This window comes from Lutra lutra, chromosome 7 (assembly GCF_902655055.1).
Source record: "Lutra lutra chromosome 7, mLutLut1.2, whole genome shotgun sequence".
Classification (NCBI taxonomy): Eukaryota; Metazoa; Chordata; class Mammalia; order Carnivora; family Mustelidae; genus Lutra; species Lutra lutra.
Genome location: NC_062284.1, coordinates 44,334,898 through 44,355,986, shown reverse-complemented (window position 1 = coordinate 44,355,986; position 21,089 = coordinate 44,334,898). Strand labels below are relative to the sequence as shown.

General features: G+C 40.2%; 1 protein-coding gene across 3 annotated transcripts in view; it reads right to left on the bottom strand.

The window, feature by feature from the left end:
* The window catches only part of USP3 (ubiquitin specific peptidase 3), a 115,450-nt gene extending 94,689 nt beyond the window's left edge, over nt 1-20,761 (bottom strand). Inside the window, exon 1 of one of the 3 annotated variants that reach the window (XM_047736353.1) lies at nt 20,382-20,761. In XM_047736353.1, coding sequence (XP_047592309.1) covers nt 20,382-20,472 — 91 coding nt within the window. In that variant the 5' untranslated portion in view covers nt 20,473-20,761. The remainder of the gene's footprint in view (nt 1-20,381) is intronic. The other 2 variants (XM_047736356.1, XM_047736354.1) reach the window with 2 other exon arrangements.
* Between the last annotated feature and the right edge of the window lie 328 nt (nt 20,762-21,089).

The following is a 21,089-nucleotide window of genomic DNA, read 5'->3' as shown; positions in this document are numbered from 1 at the left end:
TTAGGTCCCTAGCCTTTGGTACTGCTTCTTGTTCTTTTTTTTGTTGTGAATTTTTCCGCCTTGTCATTTTGTCCAGATAAGAGTATATGAAGGAGCAAGTAAAATACTAAAAGGGTGGCAACAACCCCAGGAAAATATGCTTTAGCCAAATCAGAAGAGATCCCAAATCGTGAGGGGGGAGAAAGGGGATAAAAAGGGGTTCAGAAAGAAAAAAAAAAAAGAAACTATTAAAAAAAGAAAGCCGATAAAAAATATAAAAAGGAAAATACATATATATATATATATATATTAGATAAACTATTTAAAAAACGTTAAAAAAGAAAACGGTAAAAGTTAAAAAAATTTAGCAGAAGAAGAGAAAAAAAAATTAAATTAATTGCAAGGCTAAAGAATCATGGGGAGAAAGCCATGAGTTCCATGCTTTGCTTTCTTCTCCTCTGGAATTCTGCCGCTCTCCTTGGTATTGAAACTGCACTCCTTGGTAGGTGAACTTGGTCCTGGCTGCGTTTCTCGTTGATCTTCTGGGGGAGGGGCCTGTTGTAGTGATTCTCAAGTGTCTTTGCCCCAGGCGGAGTTGCACTGCCCTTACCCGGGGCGGTCTGAGTAATCCGCTTGGGTTTGCTGGGTTTGCTTTCGGGAGCTTTTGTTCCCTGAGCGCTTTCCGTAGAGTTCTGGAAGATGGGAATGAAGATGACGGCCTCCCGGTCTCGGCCCGGAGGAGCCGAGAGCCCGGGGCCCCACTCCTCAGTGCGCCCTCAGAGAACAGCGCCCAATTACTCCCGTCACCCTGGCCTCCGGCCGCGCTCCGAGCTGACCGAGCCTGCGACAGGTTCAAGGTAACCCTGAGCTTAGAGCTCACTCCTCGGCTCTGTCTCTGTAGCCGGCTTCCCTGTTCTAATACCTGTAAGCTCTGCGACACTCAGACACCCCCGATCCTTCTGTGACCCTGTGGGACCTGAGGCCGCGCTGACCCCGCCTGGGCTTCACCCCAGTGAAGCCTCTGGAGCGATGTCCCTCAGCAGAACAGACTTTTAAAAGTCCTGATTTTGTGCTCCGTTGCTCCGCCGCTCGCCGGGAGCCGGCCCTTCCCCCCGCGGTCTATCTTCCAGTCGCTTTGGATTCACTTCTCCGCCAGTCCTACCTTTCAGATAGTCGTTGATTTTCTGTTTCTAGAATTGCTGTTCTTCTTCTCTTCAATCTCCCGTTGGATTTGTAGGTGTTTGCAATCTTTAGATAAGCTATTTAGCTGATCTCCCGCTACCTGAAGTAGTCTCAGCCTGCTACTTCTCCGCCATCTTGACTCCTCCGCCGCATATATCTTTTCTTAATTGGAGTTTTCATTTTCTTCAGGTAAACAAAATATTTAAAAATTCTAATTCTTGTTTTAGCAAAGAAGAAAAAAGGAATGATTTCAAATCATACCAGATTTCAGCTTATTTTTATTAACCAGTAGATCGAAATTCAATTCTTCTTTATCCACCTTACTACCCAGATTCTCTTTAAGAAGCAATGTCCTTGGCTCTTAGCCTACTTTTCCAACCTTTTCCATGTCAGGACATGCACAGAAAATGATAATATCTGTATGGCACATGCACACAAATTCAAAAGGCTTCCCAGGACCATAAGTAGGATCAGCGTAGAGGCTACAGCCACCCTTGGGCTGAGGGAAGCCTTATCTTAATATATGTATATTTCATTCATGGTCCCTCTGATGAGAAGTTGTGCTAGCCAATCTTTTACATGGTTATCTACCAATGTAGGAGGAGGTCTCCCTTCTGCCCATGATGCCCACTTATTAGAACAACAGACTGGAAGTTCTCAACCACCTGAGAGAGCCAGCAGCATTTCCTGGGAATCCAATTTACCATTCCTTTGAAGATCTCAAGCTTATAATATTGACTAATGCTCTAAGATCTATCAGAGAAAACAGATGCCCGTATCCCCATTTCTACCCTGTGTATAACTGTCTTGTCCTACTGCAGTTCTGTGACTGCAGGGAGCAGCCAGTCAGCAGCACAACATGAAGGAACCTAACATGAGTTAAATTAAAAGAGATGTCCCAGAAAACAGTTCAGTCTGAGTGCTCAGATGGTAAAACAGCATCGATTAGTATATATAAGGAGCAATCAGTTGCTTAAAATGAAAATAGACCCAGAACATATCTTATTAGCTACTATGTACTGACTAAAAATGCTTTCAAGGCCACTTCTAGCTCTCTGATTTCAAGGTTTCCCAGACAGAAAAATAATTACATTAAAGTATTTCCCTTCAAGAGCCTTAAGTACATTTCTAAGACCACAGCATATGGGAAGACAGGAGCAGGCAGGCAAATAGGTTGAAGTATTATTATAAAAACACTTAAACATTATTGCTCACACAACTAAGAAGTTAAAACTTTCAATCTTCCCTGTAGATACTCCTAATACAAAAATACATTTGTACAAGGCTATTAGTTGCAGCATTATTTGTAAATGTAAAATACTGGAAACAACCTAAAATAAAGGATCCAAAACATAGGAGAATGGTTGAATTCACTGTGACACATTCACAAATGGAGTGCTATGAAGCTATTAAAAAATAAGGAAAATTTATACAAACATAGAGTGATATACAGGATACACTGATAAATGAGAGAGGCAAAGTCCAAAAATATATACTTAGTTTGCTACCTTTTTAGAGAGAAAGATAAGAACACAGGAAGAATAAATCAGAATAATTGTCTACAAGAGTGGGTGGCAGTGAATGAAAGGATTGAGTAGTAAACTTCTCAGTATAGTTTTAGCTTCTGGAACTATGCTAATGTTTTAAGCACTCAAAAAGGAAAACAAGAATCATTAAGGAAGAGGTGGAAAAAAATCCAAAATGGAAATCAAACACAAATGAACCCAACTATATGCCAAATAAATAAGTGTATTAAAAGATGGAGGGAAAGGAACTCAAATGACTTTTGAACATAATACTTTTGAACATGTATTGTCAGTACATAAGCAAAAAGAACCATAAACAAATAATGAACTCTAGTTCAAGGGGGTTTCCTTTACAATGGTATGGGTTAGCAGTTCTGGAATTACTTTCTCTGATTATGGCACAGAGCAAATGAGTACATATGCTGAAGATAATGGGACCCAGATTTTCAATGTTGGAGAAGAGCATTACAAATAATAAAAGGGGCAAGACCAGACCTGTGGTGCTGAATTGGAATTATAAATATTAATATGAACTCTCTTTCTTTCTCTCTCTCTCTCCCTCTCTCTCTCTCACACACACACACACACAGACATGTGTATTTATTTATATTTCTTAGCTCTTATCTGCTAAGAGATCTTAATTTGCAAACATTATTCCCCACTAAACAGAATAAGGGATACTTGGGAAAATGGCTGATTCCAAGGCTGGGGTAGGCTGAGTACAAGATGAGCCTGGAGTATCTTGTGTCCAAAAGAAAGAGCTCAAAGAACAATAAAGACATGTCCAAATTCCAGCTTAGGTCACTCCCACCAGCCAAAGCTATGATAATTCGGGCCTCAAAATAATAATGATATCAAAGAATAAAATAAGTATCTGTGGGTCCATACTAATACCATAAATGAATAAACAAATAAGTGGGAGGGAAAGGAAAGCTCTTCCTTACAGAATACTAATATATTTAGAAAAAATGCAAGTTAAAAATTCACCATCTTAAAAAAAAATTCAACTTCTTGCAACTATCCTAGTAATAAGTGATTCAGTCAAGAATCATCAATGGAGGGGCGCCTGGGTGGCTCAGTGTGTTAAAGCCTCTGCCTTCGGCTCAGGTCATGATCCCAGGGTCCTGGGATCGAGCCCCGCATCGGGCTCTCTGCTCAGCAGGCAGCCTGCTTCTCTTCCTCCCTCTCTCTCTCTCTCTGCCTGCCTCTCTGCCTGCCTGTGATCTCTATCTGTCAAATAAATAAATAAAATCTTTAAAAAAAAAAAAAGAATCATCAATGGATGTTAAGTTATTGGGTGAAAGCCTGGTGAGGAACAGAATATATACACAAAATCTCAAAGTACCTCTCACAAGATACTTACTAATAGCAAAGGGAAAAATAGTAACTTTACAGTGGAATAACCTTGCAAATATTACCTTAATATTTAAAGTTAACATCACCAAAAATGAGACAAACCAACCTCATACTCTTGATATGAAGCCCCGAGAAGACACATTACTTTTGTAGTATTCCTACCAAAAAAAAAAATGCATGACCTGAATCAAATCATGAGGAAACAACAGAAGAACTCAAAATGAAGTATGTTTTATAAAAATAATTGGCCTGTATTCTTTAAAAAATACCACAATCTCGGGGGCATCTGGGTGGCTCAGTTGGTTTAAAGTGGGACTCTTGATTTCAGCTGAGGTCAGGATCTCAGGGTCCTAGGATGGAGCCGGAGGAAGGGCTCAGCAGGGAATCTGCTTCCCTCCCCCTCCCTCTGCCCCTCCTCCAGTTCATGTGTGTGCCTGTTCTCTCAAATAAATTCTAAAAAAAAATTTAAAAATGAATTTAAGAATACCAAGATGTGAAAGATAAAAACCAAGGAACTCTTCCAGATTAAAGAAGCCTAAACCATTATGACAACAAAATGAAATGCATGATCCTGGATTAGATCTGGTGGAGGAGGTAGGCAGCTGTAACACAAAGGGGAAACTGCTATAAAGGAAATATATAAAGGACACTATTGGGACAACTGGAGAAATCTGAATATGGAACATGCATTAGATAATACTACTCTATCAGTATTAAATGTCTGACTTTGATCAATATCCTATGTTTACTGAAAAGAAACCCCTTGTTCTTGGGGGAAAAAAACAAGTATTTATGGAAAAGGAGTATTTTACCTGCAAATTACTCAGGAAGAAAATACATAAAGTGAGGATGTGTACATAAATGATAACAAAAATGGGGCAAAATATTAACAATTGGTCAATCTAGGTAAAGACTCTTAACTATATAGAACAAACTGATGTTGACAAAGAGGGGAGGTTGGTGGGGGGATGGGTTAAATAAGTGATGGGGATTAAGGAATGCACTTGTGATGAACACCGGTTGTACAAAAGTGATGAATCACTAAATTCTACACCTGAAACAAGTATTACACTGAATGTTAACTAACTGGAATTTAAATAAAAACTTGGGGAAAAGAAGAATAGATGGGAGTTCTTTGTACTGTTCTTAGCAATGGTTCTTTAAGTACAGAATTGTATTAAAATAAAAATTTGAGATTAAAAAAGTTTTATTCTTTATTTCTAATTAAGAACTTAAAAAAAAAAACAAAACACAAGGGAAAAGTTTAAATTATCAACGTGTAGAGGCAAACAGTTTTATGAACCCAGCATTAACGCCACTAAATTGATGGATAATGAACTAATACAGTAAAAATATTACAACATATTAATTACAGTAGTCCAAATGACCTTATAACTGCATTTCTTTTACATATCCAAAGTCTGGCTTGTGATTTGGCTTCCTAAACAGATTCAAACCTTCTGCTTTACCTACTCGTTCTGCTGACTCTGATAAAAGCAACACTATTTTGCTCTGTCCATAAGAGAAGGTAAATCTGAGTTTGATCTTTTACTCAAATAGAGTAATGCAAAATTTCAGTTTTAATGATTTAACTATCTGAATATAACTAATAAGAACCATTTTTTATAGGACAAAGCGTCTTGCCCTAAAACTGATTTTAAAATATTTCATTTAAAAATAGACACTGGGGGTACCTGGGTGGCTCAGTGGGTTAAAGCCTCTGCCTTCCGCTCAGGTCATAATCCCAGGGTCCTGGGATTGAGCCCCGCATCAGGCTCTCTGCTCAGCAGGGAGCCTGCTTCCTCCTCTCTCTCTGCCTGCCTCTCTGCCTACTTGTGATCTCTGTCAAATAAATAAATAAATAATCTTTAAAAAAAACAAAAACAAAAACAAAAAACAAAACAGACACTAAGGGGCGCCTCAGTGGCTCAGTCAGTTCAGCACTGACTCTTGGTTAATAGCTTAGGTAGTGATCTCAAAGCAGTGGGATTGAGCCCCAGGTCAGGCTTGGGGCTGGGTGTGGAGCCTGCTTGAGATTGATTCTGTCTCCCCATTTCCTTCTGCCCCTCCCCCGACTCAATCCCCCCTCCCATATTCTCTCTCTCAAAAAAAAGAGACATCAAATAAAACACGGCAAACCAACTTCTCTCTTATCTCCTCTTCTTTCTAACATCCATGAAAATGACAATAAAGGATTTAAACAGATACAAGGATAAAGAGAACATGTGAGGCAATCAAAGCACACGAGATTTAAACATGTTTTTGGAAGCCAGGAAGAAGTTAAAGGAGCAGCAATAATCTTGGTAGTGCAAAGGAGGTTACAACCTAACTGCCAGCAGAGAAGAATGCAGGTAGGAGGTGACTCTGGGCTTAGGGACACTGGGCAGAGCAGACAGCAAGGGGAAGGACAGGATTGAAAACAATGGATCTAAGGGCTGTAAGGAACAACTGAATCATGGAACTTCCTATACCCTGATGTCAGAACATCAGTGGCCAGGTGTACAGCCCCTAGAGGGAAGACTGAAAAACTCAACAGAGCTAAAGAAGTTCTCATACAGACATCTTCAGTGTTACCTCCAGTGAAGAAGACGACCTGTTCTCCCACCTCACAGTGAAGCCCACAGACAGAGCTTTTTAGTGCCTCACTCATATGAAGACAAAGATAAAACAAATCCTTGAAAAAAAATCTCTAGTATGAGAGAATAATTTTAAGATTTCATTTATTTATTTGAAAGAGAGAGAGCACAAGCAGGATGAGGGCAGAGGGAGAAGGCGGTTCCCCATTGAGCAGAGAATTGATGACACAGGACTACTCAATCCCAGAACTCCAGGATCATGACCTGAGCCAAAGGCAGACACCTAACCAAGTAAGCCACCCAGGAGCCTGGAGAGAATCATTTTAAAAAGAAAAAGAGGAAGGGTCACCTGGCTGGCTCAGTTGGCAGAATATGGGACTCTTGATCTAGGGTCATTGAGTTTGAGCCCCACATTGGGTACAGACACTGAAAACAAAATTAAACAAAGGAAAAAGAGGAATCCAGAGGAAGTAGAAACAATGCAGGGAGCACAGAAAAACTTTAAAACAAACAAACTGTAAAACCCTGGAGTGATAGGAAAAAATATTGCAAAACAATAGCAATGGGATATAGGAAGAAGCAATGATCAAAAAAATAAGCAAAAGTTCTTGAAAATTAAAAATATGATTAAATATCCAAATTCAATAGAAGGCGTGAGGAGGAAAAAAGTCAAGGAAATATCTCAGAACTAGAACCAAAAGGCAAAGAAGTAAAAAGAGAACAAAACTGCAAGTTCTACCTAGGACACCTAACATTCAATTAACAGGAGTTCCAAAAAGAAAAAAGAACAAATTAAGAGATGTAATATGGAAAGATAAGTGTGATATCAAACATAGAGACTGAAAGACCCCTTGAGTACCCATCACAACAGAAGAAAAACTACACATGCCAACACACATCACTTTGAGATTTCAGAAAACTAAGGGTAAGAAGAATATCCTAAAAGCTTCCAAGAAAAAGAATAAAAGGATATATATGAAGGCACAGTAATCAGAATGGCATCAGGTTTCTCAACAGCAATACTGGAAGCCTAAAAACAAAGGAACAACACTTTCATATCTCTAAGAGAAAAATCTTGTCTAATATTCTATAGTTGTCAAGCAATCAAGTACAAAATTAGAATAAAAGTGTCAGACTTGCATGGGGTCAAAAATCTGCCTCCTATTAGAAGGGAGTGGGATGACGTACTACAGCAAAACAGGCTAATAAATCAACAAAGAAAAAGACATGAGATCCAAGAAATGAGAGATCTAATACAAGAGAACAGCAAGGGAATCAGAGGATAAAAACTGTCCAATAGGCCTAGAGAACGATTAGTTCAAACTGGAGGAAGAGGAGTCTGCAAAGGAGGTTTTGGGGGGAAAAATAGCACTAAGAGATTGTCTATACACTTAAGTGCTTGGAAAATAATATTCATAGACATACAACAGATTTATAAGTATATTTAGGAGCAAATATGTAGAAGGTAAACTTTTTTTAAAAGGCAATTATTGGGGCACCTGACTGGCTCAGTTAGTAAAGCATGCGACTCTGGATATTTAGGGTTGTGAGTTTGAGCTCCACACTGAATGCAGAGATTACTCAAAAATAAGATCTTTTAAAAAATTAAAAATAAGGGGCACCTGGGTGGCTCAGTGGGTTAAGCCACTGCCTTCGGCTCAGGTCATGATCGCAGTAGCCTGGGATGGAGTCCTTGCTCGGAAGGGAGCCTACTTCTCCCTCTGCCTCTGCCTGCCACTCTGTCTGCCTGTCCTCACTCTCTCTCTCTCCCTCTCTCTGACAAATAAATAAATAAAATCTTAAAAAAAAAAATCCTCTCTCTCTTGCTTGCTCTCACTCACTCTCAAATAAATACATTAAATTAAACCTTAAAAAAAAGTATACAGGTATTTACCTGCATAAGAGAGAAAACTAAATAGACCTTAGCGTGGTTGTCTGTGGACAGTACAACTGAAGGTGAAGGGGTGGGAAATCGCTGCTGTGTTTTAAACCTTCTGATACTGGCGCACCTGGGTGGCTCAGTCAGTTAAGTATTTGCCTTCAGCTTAGGTCATGATCTTTAAAAAAAAAAAGAAAGAAAAGAAAAGAAACCTTCTGATATGATCACTTAACTGTGTCTATGTATTACTTTTTGAAAAAATCAATTAATCTTTTTTTTTTAAAGATTTTTATTTATTTATTAGAGAGAGAGAGAGATCACAAGCAGGGGTGAGGAGATAGGAAGAGGGAGAAGCAGGCTTCTGGCTGAGCAGGGAGCCTGATGCAGGGCTCACTTCCAGGACCCTAGGATTATGACTTGAACCGAAGTCAGACACTTAACCCCACTGAGCCACCCAGGCACCCCATGAATTAATCTTTAAAATGATAAAATCCTATCAATTCATGCAATTGCCCACACCATTTTTTTCATCTTAAAAAAAAATATGCCTAGGGGCACCTGGGTGGCTCAGTGGGTTAAGCCTCTGCCTTTAGCTCAGGTCATGATCTCAGGGTCCTGGGATTGAGCCCCGCATCGGGCTCTCTGCTCAGCAGGGAGCCTGCTTCCCCCTCTCTCTCTGCCTGCCTCTCTGCCTACTTGTGATCTTTCTCTCTGTCAAATAAATAAATAAAATCTTAAAAAAAAAATGTCTAAAATCTATTACATGGCACTGGGTGATACACAGAAGTGCTGAATCACTGTATTGTGTATCTGAAGCTAGTATAAAACTGTATGTTAACCATAATGGAATTAAAATTTTTCAGGGACACCTGGGTGGCTCAGTTGGTTAAGCAACCGCCTTGGCTTGGGTCATGATTCCAGGGCTCTGAGATTGATTCCCGCATCAGGCTCCTCACTCAGCAGGGAGCCTGCTTCTCCTTCTGCCTGCCACCCCTATCCCCCCACACACTATCTTTCTCTCTGACAAATAAATAAAATCTTTAAATAGGTTTTTTTTTTTTAATCTCTCACTTGGCATAAAATTACAATAGCAGTTTATCATTTGAGGTATGCTAGGCATCAACTGAATTCCCTGTGTACTACAAGCAGAATTCGCAGGGCTAATGGTATGTGTCCTTTACTACAGAATTTAATTTCAAAACTGGCCAAAATGTGTCATCTATATATTAACAGATCCAGTTACCTACAGAGCTAGAAAAGAGAGAGCATCTGGTCCTGCTGACTTCCCAAATAGAGGCAAATTCTGATCCATAAGGCTGGTCTCCTCATTGGCTCAAGCATTTTATTCTATTTTGAAATTTCTGAAATCACTTTTCAACATGAAATGAAAACAACATATGGAAACAATGTATGTGAAACTACATAATCCCCAAAACAGTAATCACGAATCTGACTTCTTCAGACCTACTTTGGTGAAAAATCTAATGAAGTTATTATGCTATATCTACTCTACCAGCCTTCAACTAAATACTGGAACTGTGCCTCTAACTCCAAATGAGGGGAAAGGGTAGTGAGGAGGAGGCTTAAAACTATTAAAGCCAAGGCAGATTACCAAATCAGAGTCAAATGGGCCACTCTGCCTCTGGAAGACCAAACACAAATAACTATAGAAAAATCACCAAGAGTTTATATTGCTTTGAAAATAACTTCCCCTATAAAGCAGATTATGCAAAATGAAAACAAAAGTCATGGATCACTTAAGAATAATTCTAACATCCAATATTTCCATTTATTTAATATAGCAAGATCTGACACTATTCCGTACTTTTGCCAACAGCCTGAGTAAACAAATCCATGTTTAAACAGTAGCAGCATCTTCAAAAGAAATAATCAGGTCATAAATGTAAATACCACACACCTATTATTTCAAAACAATAGCAAGTATATGCAATATAAGATTCATATATAGGGGCACCTGGGTGGCTCGGGTCATGGTCTCAGGGTCCTGGGATTGAGCCCTGCATCAGGCTCTCTGCTCAGCAGGGAGCCTGCTTCCCTTCCTCTCTCTCTGCCTGCCTCTCTGCCTACCTGTGATCTCTGTCTGTCAAATAAATAAATAAAATCTTTAAAAAAAAAAGATTCATATATATATGAATGAAGTATTCCCACCCATAAATAAATAAATAAATAAATAAATAAGTAAGTAAGTAAGTAAGTAAGTAAGTTAGTTTAGGAACCTCTCATTATCAAAGACTTTACTCAGAGAACAGTAGGTTTAATGTCTGCATTGTATGACTCTTCTCCTTTTTTTGTGTGATAATATAATAAAGGAAAGCAGGAAAGCACAAAGCCATGGGGGTAGAGAATACCACACTTGTATTTACTGGTGTGCTAGGAAACTCTTTATTGACCTGAAGTCAATGTGACTATTTATGAAGAAATGGAAAGAAAAAATATAAACTGGGCACATACTTATCTCTGCTTAACAGGCTAGATAACGAATATTACAGAAAAGAGGAACCTGAAAACTCCTATGGCTGTTGTAATTTTTTAAAAAAGATTTTATTTATTTATTTATTTGTCAGAGAGAGAGAGAGAGAGCGCACACACAAGCAGGCAGTGGCAGGCAGAGGCAGAGAGAGAAGCAGGCTCCCTGGGGAGCAAGGAGCCCGATGAGGGACTCAATCCCAGGATCCCGGGATCATGGCCTGAGCCAAAGACGGTGGCTTAACTGACTGAGCCACCCAGGCGTCCTGGCTGTTGTAATTTTTAACAAAAACCAAGAGCCTGAATTTTTTTTTTACAATCAGTAGACACAAATTTAAAATCTGCCCCACATTTCCCCCAAAATATCTATTAATTGTTCGAAGAAAAAAAAACACAAAAGCCTAAAAGTGTTTTTATTTTTTTTCAAAGATTTTATTTATTTATTTGACAGAGATCACAAGTAGGCAGAGAGGCAGGCAGGGGTGGGGGAGAAAGCAGGCTCCCCGCTGAGCAGAGAGCCCGATGCGGGGCTCGATCCGAGGGCCCTGGGATTATGACCTGAGCCAAAGGCAGAGGCTTTACCCCACTGAGCCTCCCAGGTGCCCCCTAAAAATGTTTTTAAATGAGCTTCAGAAAAGACTACACAAAAAGCATTTAAAATAACTGAAATGAAACTGATATAGTACATAAAGCTCTCAGAATTAAATTCTCATGTCATGAATGTTGAGATCTGGGAGCTACTGCACACATACAAGGTGAAGCTTGAGTTCTTAGCTGGTACAGAGCAATTTGTCCAACATTAATGCATCTCACAATTAACATTCAAAATAATTCAGGTGTAATCTAGAGTTAATCTTGATTAAATCAAAGGACATTTTACTGTGTGGAACTAAAATTAAAAACTTCAATCAATAACCTAAGTACTAGTCCCAGAGACTCTAAGTTTTAAATAGTTCTTTTCAAAAAAAAGTATTATATGAGAGGATTTCTCTAACATGTTATTAATATTCCCAAGGAAACATTCTACGGCAAAAATTGTTTCCTTGAAATAGCAGTATTATCTTTAAAAACTTTGCTTAAAATATTACCATCTTAATATTGTGCAACAAATGTTCAAAACAAAGGAATGGATAATCTACTATTTAAAAAAGAAAATCTGAGCATGGTCAGTAAGGACAAAAATTTTAAAAAGCTAAAACAGTAAGTGCAGCATCTTACAGTCAGTTAAATTAAACCTGCAGGAATATGATAGTTAATCACCAGCGGGCTCTTCCTGGTGATGAGATAGTATAAGAACAGTCTATTACAACATTAAGAGTCTTCAAGGGGGGTCAAGGATAAACAGGCAAGCAGATTTCTATAGAGCTACTTTAAACCTAACTACAACAAAGAAAAAATATCAGGACTGAATGTCTACTCAAAATGGACAACAGCCCACTGATAGAGCTATTTAATCCTAAAGCAGAATACAATCCAGTAGATTGTATCTTTTCAAACACATGAGCTATTCATCATAAAAATAAACTCTCAAGAGCGCCTGGGTGGCTCAGTCAGTTGAGTGCCCACTCTTGGTTTCCACTCAGGTCCTGATCTCAGGGTCATATGATGGAGCCCTGAGTGGGGCTTCCCGTTCAGTGCAACATAAAGTCTGATTAAGACCCTCTTCCTCTGTCCCTCCCCCTCCAAGCTTGATTGCGTGCACTCTTCCAAAATAAATAAATAAATCTTTAAAAATAAACTCTCAATTCTCACCTAGCATTTATTAATCATGAAGCACTCAGCTCACACAAACATTAAGATAACTATAAACTTCATTTTTTAATGTCCAAGTTTAATTTCAAGAATAGTTTTCAAAATGTGAAATTGCCTCTCTAAGCTCATCTGCATTTTATGCATCTATAACCAGCACACATATATACCTGTCAGTACTTAAGAGAGGGGAAATCTGTTTTAAACTTTGTAGTCTAAAGACTATAATTAACTTTTACAAGAAATACAACTGGCAAATCTTAAAATATAACTAAATGGAATCAACAAAGTACATTGGCCTAAAAGCAAAGGTTCAAATAACCTCTGAGCTACCAGAAGCAAAAGAAAAATTCCCTATCTCAAGAATTCCCTCCCTTCCCCATCCCACAAGAAAACTACCTTCAAGAAGAATCTCCTCTCCTAGAAACAAAATAAAAAAATGAGAAGGGGCAACGTCAAGAACAGAAGCACATTTAAAAAATAACCAAAAGCTAACTGCATTTTATCCCTAGCTACATTGAGAAAGCTCGTTTATTGTATCTGAACTAAAGTAATATGAATTTCAGCCAACAAAAAAAATTAGATCTGTGAACTGTAATGAAGTTAAGAAATTCAAAAACAGCAGTTTTCTTCCAACTGTGTTACCAATCTTGTTCCAACTTGCCTGTACTTTAATCAATAAACAGAGAGAGGAACTACTAATCAAATACAGAATTTTTAAAATTATTTTCAAATTGTGGAATTTAAAATGTATTTCATGTCAAAACCTTCAAAGGAATTATTTTAAACATGTTTCCAAACACTTTAAATCCTTTAAATTATTAAGCACTAAGTTACCGGATGACAAAATAAAGACCCTGCTTTTTAAAAGGCAGGCTAAAAGTATGGTTTGAATGGTATTTGAGTCTAAGCTTTGGGCTATCTCTAATACCCCCAAGCATCTTAAGCAACTCTCTTAATCTTTGTCTCAGTTTCACAATCCATAAAACAGGAAAAACTACAAGGATGGGCAGTTAATTAAATTAGTCAGGATTAAACGCTAGCAAACTTCTTTGAAGTTACTTTATGTTGTTCTCCATTCTCCTCCTACTCAGTAAAACTAATAGATGAGGAAACATCTGGAATTACTATAGATACTAAAATCTGCAGACTCACAGCGGTTAAGAGATGATCTCTACATACAAGTTTTCAAGCCAAAGATCATTCGAAACCCCAAAAGATTTCAGGATACAATGGCAATGAACAAGTTTTAGGTAAATTTCCTTTCAATCTAAAAGATACCTACCCTTATCTACATTCTCAAGTCAGACTTATGAATCACAGAGCACCTTGAGAGGTCCTGGCACAAAAAAAATTCTAGGTAAGATGAAGAAGCTGTTACTGATATTAATGCTATTCTCACCATTCTAAACTGTCAATCAAGGTAAGCTTCATGACAAATATACCCTCCAGAAAGTACTAGCCCCTGCTGAGAATCTAAGTACGGCCTTCTAAGCCATCTGTCCAGGAAAGCTCTATTAAAACACCCAGAATGCAGTTGCTCTAATGTCTAAAGGAGCTATGAATAAACATGAAACACTAAAATACATTAAGCTGTATACATTTTCCACTTCAAGCACTGATAACCTACCTACCCAACTCTATTCCAAGGCCTAGGTTGAACACAAAACCCATCAGTAGGTTGGTGGGAAACTGCAGCCTAATCAAAGGGAAATAACACTTTTTTTCAAAGAAGGAAAAATATATAAAATAGCTCAAGAAACACAGAAAAGCTCCAAAAGAAACAAAAAACAAAGTTAGGGGAAAATGTACATGGAAGAGGTACTCAATTAAATTTTAAAACAGGAATTTAAATTACTCACTGAGCTACGAGCTAAATTACTCACTATTCTGCTTACTGAGCTACAAATACTATAAAACGTATTTCTAAATCTAGTTTCAACAATCCAAAAATGAATCTATTAAATTCCAGTAAAGAAGGAAACTGCATAAATTGGGAAAAAGTAGAATGTTATAAAAGCCTAAGGCTAATCCTATAAAAGCAAATAATGATGAGAAGGAATTATTTTGAAAATAAATGAATAATGGGAAACTTAAACAAAGAGTTCACATACTCCCCTCAACTCCATCCTTACTTCTGCTTTGGACATGAAGGATATTCTTTGTATACTACTAAGAATGCCATTTAGAAAATGACTTCTGATCAATGTGTCAAAACTTCACAAAAGAGCAAAATGTTAGGCTCAATGCCTAGACTACAACCTCTTCAAACAAACACATGGAGCACATTCTAGACTCTAGATCTTTCACATCTACCACCAATTACTTCGAGACTTTGCTGAGGCTGGTTTAAGGTTCTGGGGGGAAGGGGCAGCACTGCCAGAAAAACTAGAAAAACAATTACATTTGACCTAAGCTTACAATTCTTACCAATGAAGTTTAAGTTCTTCAGAAAAGTATATATAAAATTCAAATGTTAACCTCCAGAATTAATGTGATAAAGTATCACCTGTCCATTGATTTTTAACTGTCCCACCCACATATACACTAAAATGTTCACCTGCCCATCTATAAACAAAGAATGTCAAAAGAATTCAATTTCATTGTGGTAACATTACAGAAGGCCACTTGCTCATAATCCAGTCAAAGTTTATGTTACCGAGGAAAATACTGGGAGAAAGGACTGGTGAAAAGCATTCTACCGGAAAGTTCACTTTGTGTTTATTTTCAGCATGGAAGTTTAAGGCCATTCCAGCCATGATCTAAATGGAAAAAAAGTTCCTTCATTCATTAAGCAAATATTTACTGAGTGTCTTGTTACATGCTAAGCACCTAATAAATACCTCAAACAGTGCTACCAAAAGCAGTAAATGCATGTGACCTAAGGATGAACAAATGACTGATCCTATTTAGAAAATGTAATCTACTGGTCAAGAGTCTTTTTTAGATGGAGGGTTGTGAGAGAAATAGGATACAAAATAACCTACCACTGGATCAAGGTAATTTCTCACTTTATCACAAGCGTTACTACAAATTACACATGTATTACCATTGGCAAGGATCAATAGCCCCTCAGCTTACTAAATGGAGCGTCAAAAAAAAAAAAAAAAGGCAGGATTATCTCTAATATCCACCCCAAACTGCAGAACATTTACTTCTTTTATATTTACTTTTCCTAGGTAGAATAATGTGAGGTAGAATAATGTGTTTACTGGAAAATTAAAGAGGCATTCTCAGCTCTTCGAAGAATTAATCAGGGAAAATTCTCATGCCTATGCTATTAAAATATCTCCAATTTAATCGGCTATTTTATTTCACACAAACCCCTGAGGTCCAAATGCTTATTCTTTGGCTTTCTTTAGTTATTAAAACAGTTGTATTTAGGGCATCATCCTAAACAATTTGTGTTCTTTCCCCTGTATTTTACCACTGGTTCAGTCCTCCTACCCACAAAAATAAGAAATGCCCAAGTCTCCAGCTTCTGAAAATAACATCTGGTATGTGCACATAACAAAACTCTTGAAAGAATGTCCCAGTTTTTAGTTAAAAATTTTCACTTAAAATGAGAATGCCTTTAGCAAAGATTAGACATAAATCAGTTTTTACCTTATTAGGAAATTGCTATTTTCAACATTTACCTTAAACCACAACATGGATTTATCTACTAACCTGTTAGCTTCCTGTCTCTCACCAACTAGATTAGACTGTAACTTTTTTTTAATCTTTTTTAAAGATTTTATTTATTTATTTGACAGACCGAGATCACAAGTAGGCAGAGAGGCAGGCAGAGAGCGAGAGAGGAGGAAGCAGGCTCCCCATTGAGCAGAAAGCCCAGGACCCTAGGATTATGACCTGAGCTGAAGGCAGAGACTTTAACCACTGAGCCACCCAGGTACCTCCAGACTGTAACTTTTTTGAGAGGATGGGATGATGACCCCAACAGAACTAGATCTGTTCCCAGCTAATGTATTTTAAAAAACTCTGCCTCTGCAAAGACATACATGTTGCTAGCCTTTAGGATTTCTCTAATTTTTTAAAGCTATTTTAATTAGAGCAGTTATCCTTCACTGCTACTACAGATGTATATTAGTAGATTCTCAAAGTGTGGGCCTGGACCCCTAAGAGTTTCCAAAACCCTGTCGGGGGCGGTATGTGTAGTCAAACATTTTCATGAATAATATTAAGATGTTACTTATATTGTTTACCTTCATTCTCTCACAAGGGTGCAGTGGAGTTTTCCAGAGTCTACATGATGTATGATACCTCAAGAGACTGAATGCAGAAGAAGATATAAAAATGCAGCTGTTTCCTATTAAGCTAAACAACAGAGTTGCAGAAATGTAAAATAATGCCACTCTCCTCATAAAATTTTTGTTTTGAAAAGTATAGTGATTTTCTATAAACCACTATCTCTATTAACAGATAACAGATTAATTACTGTTATTTGTAAATGATTTAATAAAATACATTTAAAATTTTTGTTTTCATTCTAGTACAGCAAATGTCAATGGATATAAGCCATACAAAGGTTGAGTTCTCAATAAGTTTTAGGTATAAAGGGGTCCTGAGAACAAAAAGCTTGAGAAGCACTGCAATACACAATTACATAACCTAACACACAGTGCCTTCCATAGATAAGAAGCTCAAGTCAATCCTGAAGTATAATTACTTCTTACACCCCCTAATCTTGTTGAGTAATATATCTCCTTGCAAGCATAAATCGGCATAAAGCCAGTCTGTCCTAGGCCCTATTTAAGGGCCTTTAGATATTTAAGTATGAGGAGTCCTATTTATAAAAATGTTCTGGCCTGTAATGCCACCTATTACTTCCATAGTGTTACAAGAGTTTCCCAACATCTTCACAAAAAAATTACTTTGTTCATCTTAGCAGCAACCTGTGAAGTAAATGTGAAGTACTACTCTTTTTTTTACAGATGACATAAGAAACTGATGCTCAAAAGAAAAAGAACTACTTGTCCAAGGATATATTGCTAGCTAGGAGAGCCTACGATGTTGGCCTTTTGCGATTTGCTTGTTTGCCTTAAGGCTATTTCACCGTGGTGTAATTGCAGGCTCCCAAAGAAAACAAGACAAGGGCATTACTTTTATTGTCCTACTGCCAAAACAGGGATTTTTTTTCTTCCCTCCTTAATAAGAACGTAATCAGACTCAATACCCAGTCACAGCATTATTCAACACACTGGCTACCCTTTTGGTCCACTACTCCAAAAAAAAAAAAGAAAGAAAGAAAGAAAGAAAGAAAGAAAGAAAGAAAGAAAGAAAGAAAGAAAAGAAAAGGAAAAAAAAAAAAAAGAAGAGGAAAGGAAAAAAGAAAAGAAATTCAAGAGTGTTAGGAAATAAATGCCAGAATACATATTACTCTAAGATGATGAATTAGTTAAGGGCTCACAAATTTACTAATCATTTAATCACTGAAACAGGCAGGCAAGAACAAGATCAAGCTCAATACAATACGAGATTATATCAAGAATGGATGCCAAGAGGTTAAAATGGGAGCCCACATGAAATGGGTTCAATTCACAAAATATGGACAGAAGAAAAAAAGCCACATAAAGTTGTTAAACGAGCTTTATTGGTTCTACAAATCCAACCACATGACTAACCACCCTTGTATACCAATGTCAGAAAAAAACTTTGTTGTAAGATGCAAAGACGCCATCCTTCTCCTGGGAGAGAAATGACCCGAATCTTACCACTAGAAATACTAGTTTGCTGTTGCTATCAGCAAAAGTCTCTTAGTTATGTTCCATTTTACTTTAAGTTCCTCAAGAGATACTCAGTTTTCTGCACTCTTTTCCACAAGTCAAGTGGACTCCCTGACTGACAAAGGCAAGATTGACTCACAGCAGGATATCTGCCACTTGCATAAACTCTCTTCCTTTTTTAGATCCTTGTGCCCAGTGAGGCCATCTTTAAATCTGATGTGAGTTTACCTAAAGCCAGTAGTGCGCTGTCCCCTTAGTATCCCTGAAGTATACAGATGAGCAAGAGCATCATTCCTCATGAGATAGGCTCTTCCTAGTGTTTACTTCAGTTATTTGTTTTTTAAAATCTCTTGGGGAAAAAATTAAAAGTTACAGTTTTAGCACCACAGCTATAGCTGCAATTATAGCTAAGACACCCCCAATCAATTTGAAAAGCAATTTGATACACCTTATTTGTTTTTCCACACTCAACGTTCACTTGGAAGATAAATTCTTAGGTGAGGGCTAATTTATACAGGTTTCTGCACCCTCTTAAAAAAATTGCAATACTGCACTGTAAAACCAATTAACCAGTTAATCTTTAAAGGCTTCACGCAGAAAAAGATAATCTGACTTTACAAAGCCAGGCAAAGCATCAAACCTTTGAGAGTTCCATAAAACTGCAGTTATTTCTATTTCTAACCGTAGAATACTTGTTTCTTCGTGGCGCTGCAGATGTTTCTCTCCAAGGACATAATCACCATTTAAGAAATAACCTGTCAAAAGTGTTAAGGCATTCTCCAAACTACCTCCCCAGCTCCAAACCGCAACGAAAAATGTCACACACCTAAATCGTACCATTACTCTTTTCCTTTATTTCTTCAAATGAACTTAAGGTTTTTGAAATGCACAATTCAAATTTTACACTACACCTCAAGCTACCATTGATCATCTCAAAGCTAATAAACAAAGACTCTAGCGGCGGCACCAGGGCCCTACCAGGAAGTAATCAAAGCAGTGTGGCTGGTGCGATCCTAAGTCGCTAGAGCAGACAATAAGAGGGCATTAGGGCTTCCAAAGAGCCCAGCCAAAGGAGTTAAGATGCTGAAGTAACGCAAAAGCATTACATAAACCTAATAGCTGTTCTACAGCACATGAACCTGGGAATCCTAACCCAATTTCAGACAACCCAAAACATCTGAACGGGAACTCGAGCCGTCCCTCCAAACCAGCTGCTGGCTCAGCCTCCAGAGCTTTTTAGCCCGCAGCCTGTTTTCAAACTTCACCCTCCCTGGCTGATGAAAGACTCCGACCTCCGCCGCCCGAGTTCCGAATTCCGAGCGCCTCTCGGGGCTGAGGGCTCCCACCTGGCGTGGATCGAGTTGCCCGAGCCCGCCGGGAAGCGAAGGGAAACGAAAGGAAGCGGGCCCGAGGAAGCGGCGAAGGGGCCCAGCGCGCCCCGCAGCCCAGACAAAGCTGCGCCGGGAGAGCGGCGCTTTTCTCCTCAGTCCGAGGAGGGACGCAAGCCGGGCCCCGCCACACGTGCGGCCGCATCGTGGGGGCCGGACACCCGCCCCCATAGCCCCGCACCCGGGCCGAGCACAGCCCCCCAGCAGGGCGGGGCGGGGGGCCCGGCTGCCTGCCAGGATCCCCGCCCGCCGCTGCCCCCACGCGCTCGTGGCCCCCGCTGGCTCCCGCCCCTCTCGGGCCTCTCCACAGCCGGCCGGACCGTCGGGCCGCGGGAAACAAAGGAGCCGCCGCCGCTCCACCCGCCGCGCCTGCCCGAGCCCGCCTCACCGCGTACCCCTCCCCAGCCTCCGGGCCCGGCTCGCCCTCACCCCTTCCCGGGTCCGCGCGCCGCCCGCCCGCGGCACCTAGACGGCAGGCCCGGCGAGGCCGGGGCCTCGGGTGCGCGGCAGGGCCGCCCCGGGGCCGCACTCACCGCTGCAACACCAGGACGACGGGGAGCCGTTGGGGAACTTGGCTGAGTCCGGAGCGATGCAGACGCTGGAGCTGAGGTGCGGACACTCCATGGCCACGAGTAGGGCGGCGAGGAAGACCGAGGCTCGGGGACCTGGAGACGTGTGGGCGGAGGGGCTCCGAAGGCTCCGTCTGGGGTCGCTCCTCGCCGGGCGCTCGGCCGACGGCAGCTGCGTCCTGAGCCCTTGCGTCAAAGAAAGCAAAGGCTTCCGGGCGCCGGGTTTTCCCACCCGCCGTCTCCAGAAGCCCCGCTCCGAAGAACGTGGAATTCTGGGATCCGGGTTCTACCGCCACCCCCAGGCGGAGGGCTTCCGTCTTCCCAGGCCGGCCCCGCCCCGCCCCCAGGCAGGCCCCGCCCCCAGGCAGGCCCCGACCCCGCCCACTCCCGCCGGGTGGGGTCCCGGAGCTTGCGGGCGGGTGGCCCAGAGATTCAGGCTGCGTTCCCGAATGACTCCCCAACTCCGCAGCGCGGGGCGACCGCGGCTTCTCCCTCCACCCCCCGCACCCCACCGGTAAGGGTGGGGCGCCAAGCCCCAGCACGCGGGGCAGGTCCGCTGCATTTACCGTGGCGGAAGGAGCGCTCTCAGGGAAGACTGATCCTGCGTGTGTTGTGGTGGTCTGACGACACTGTGGTAGAAAATCTAGCCACTCATGAAAGTGTGAAAAAGAA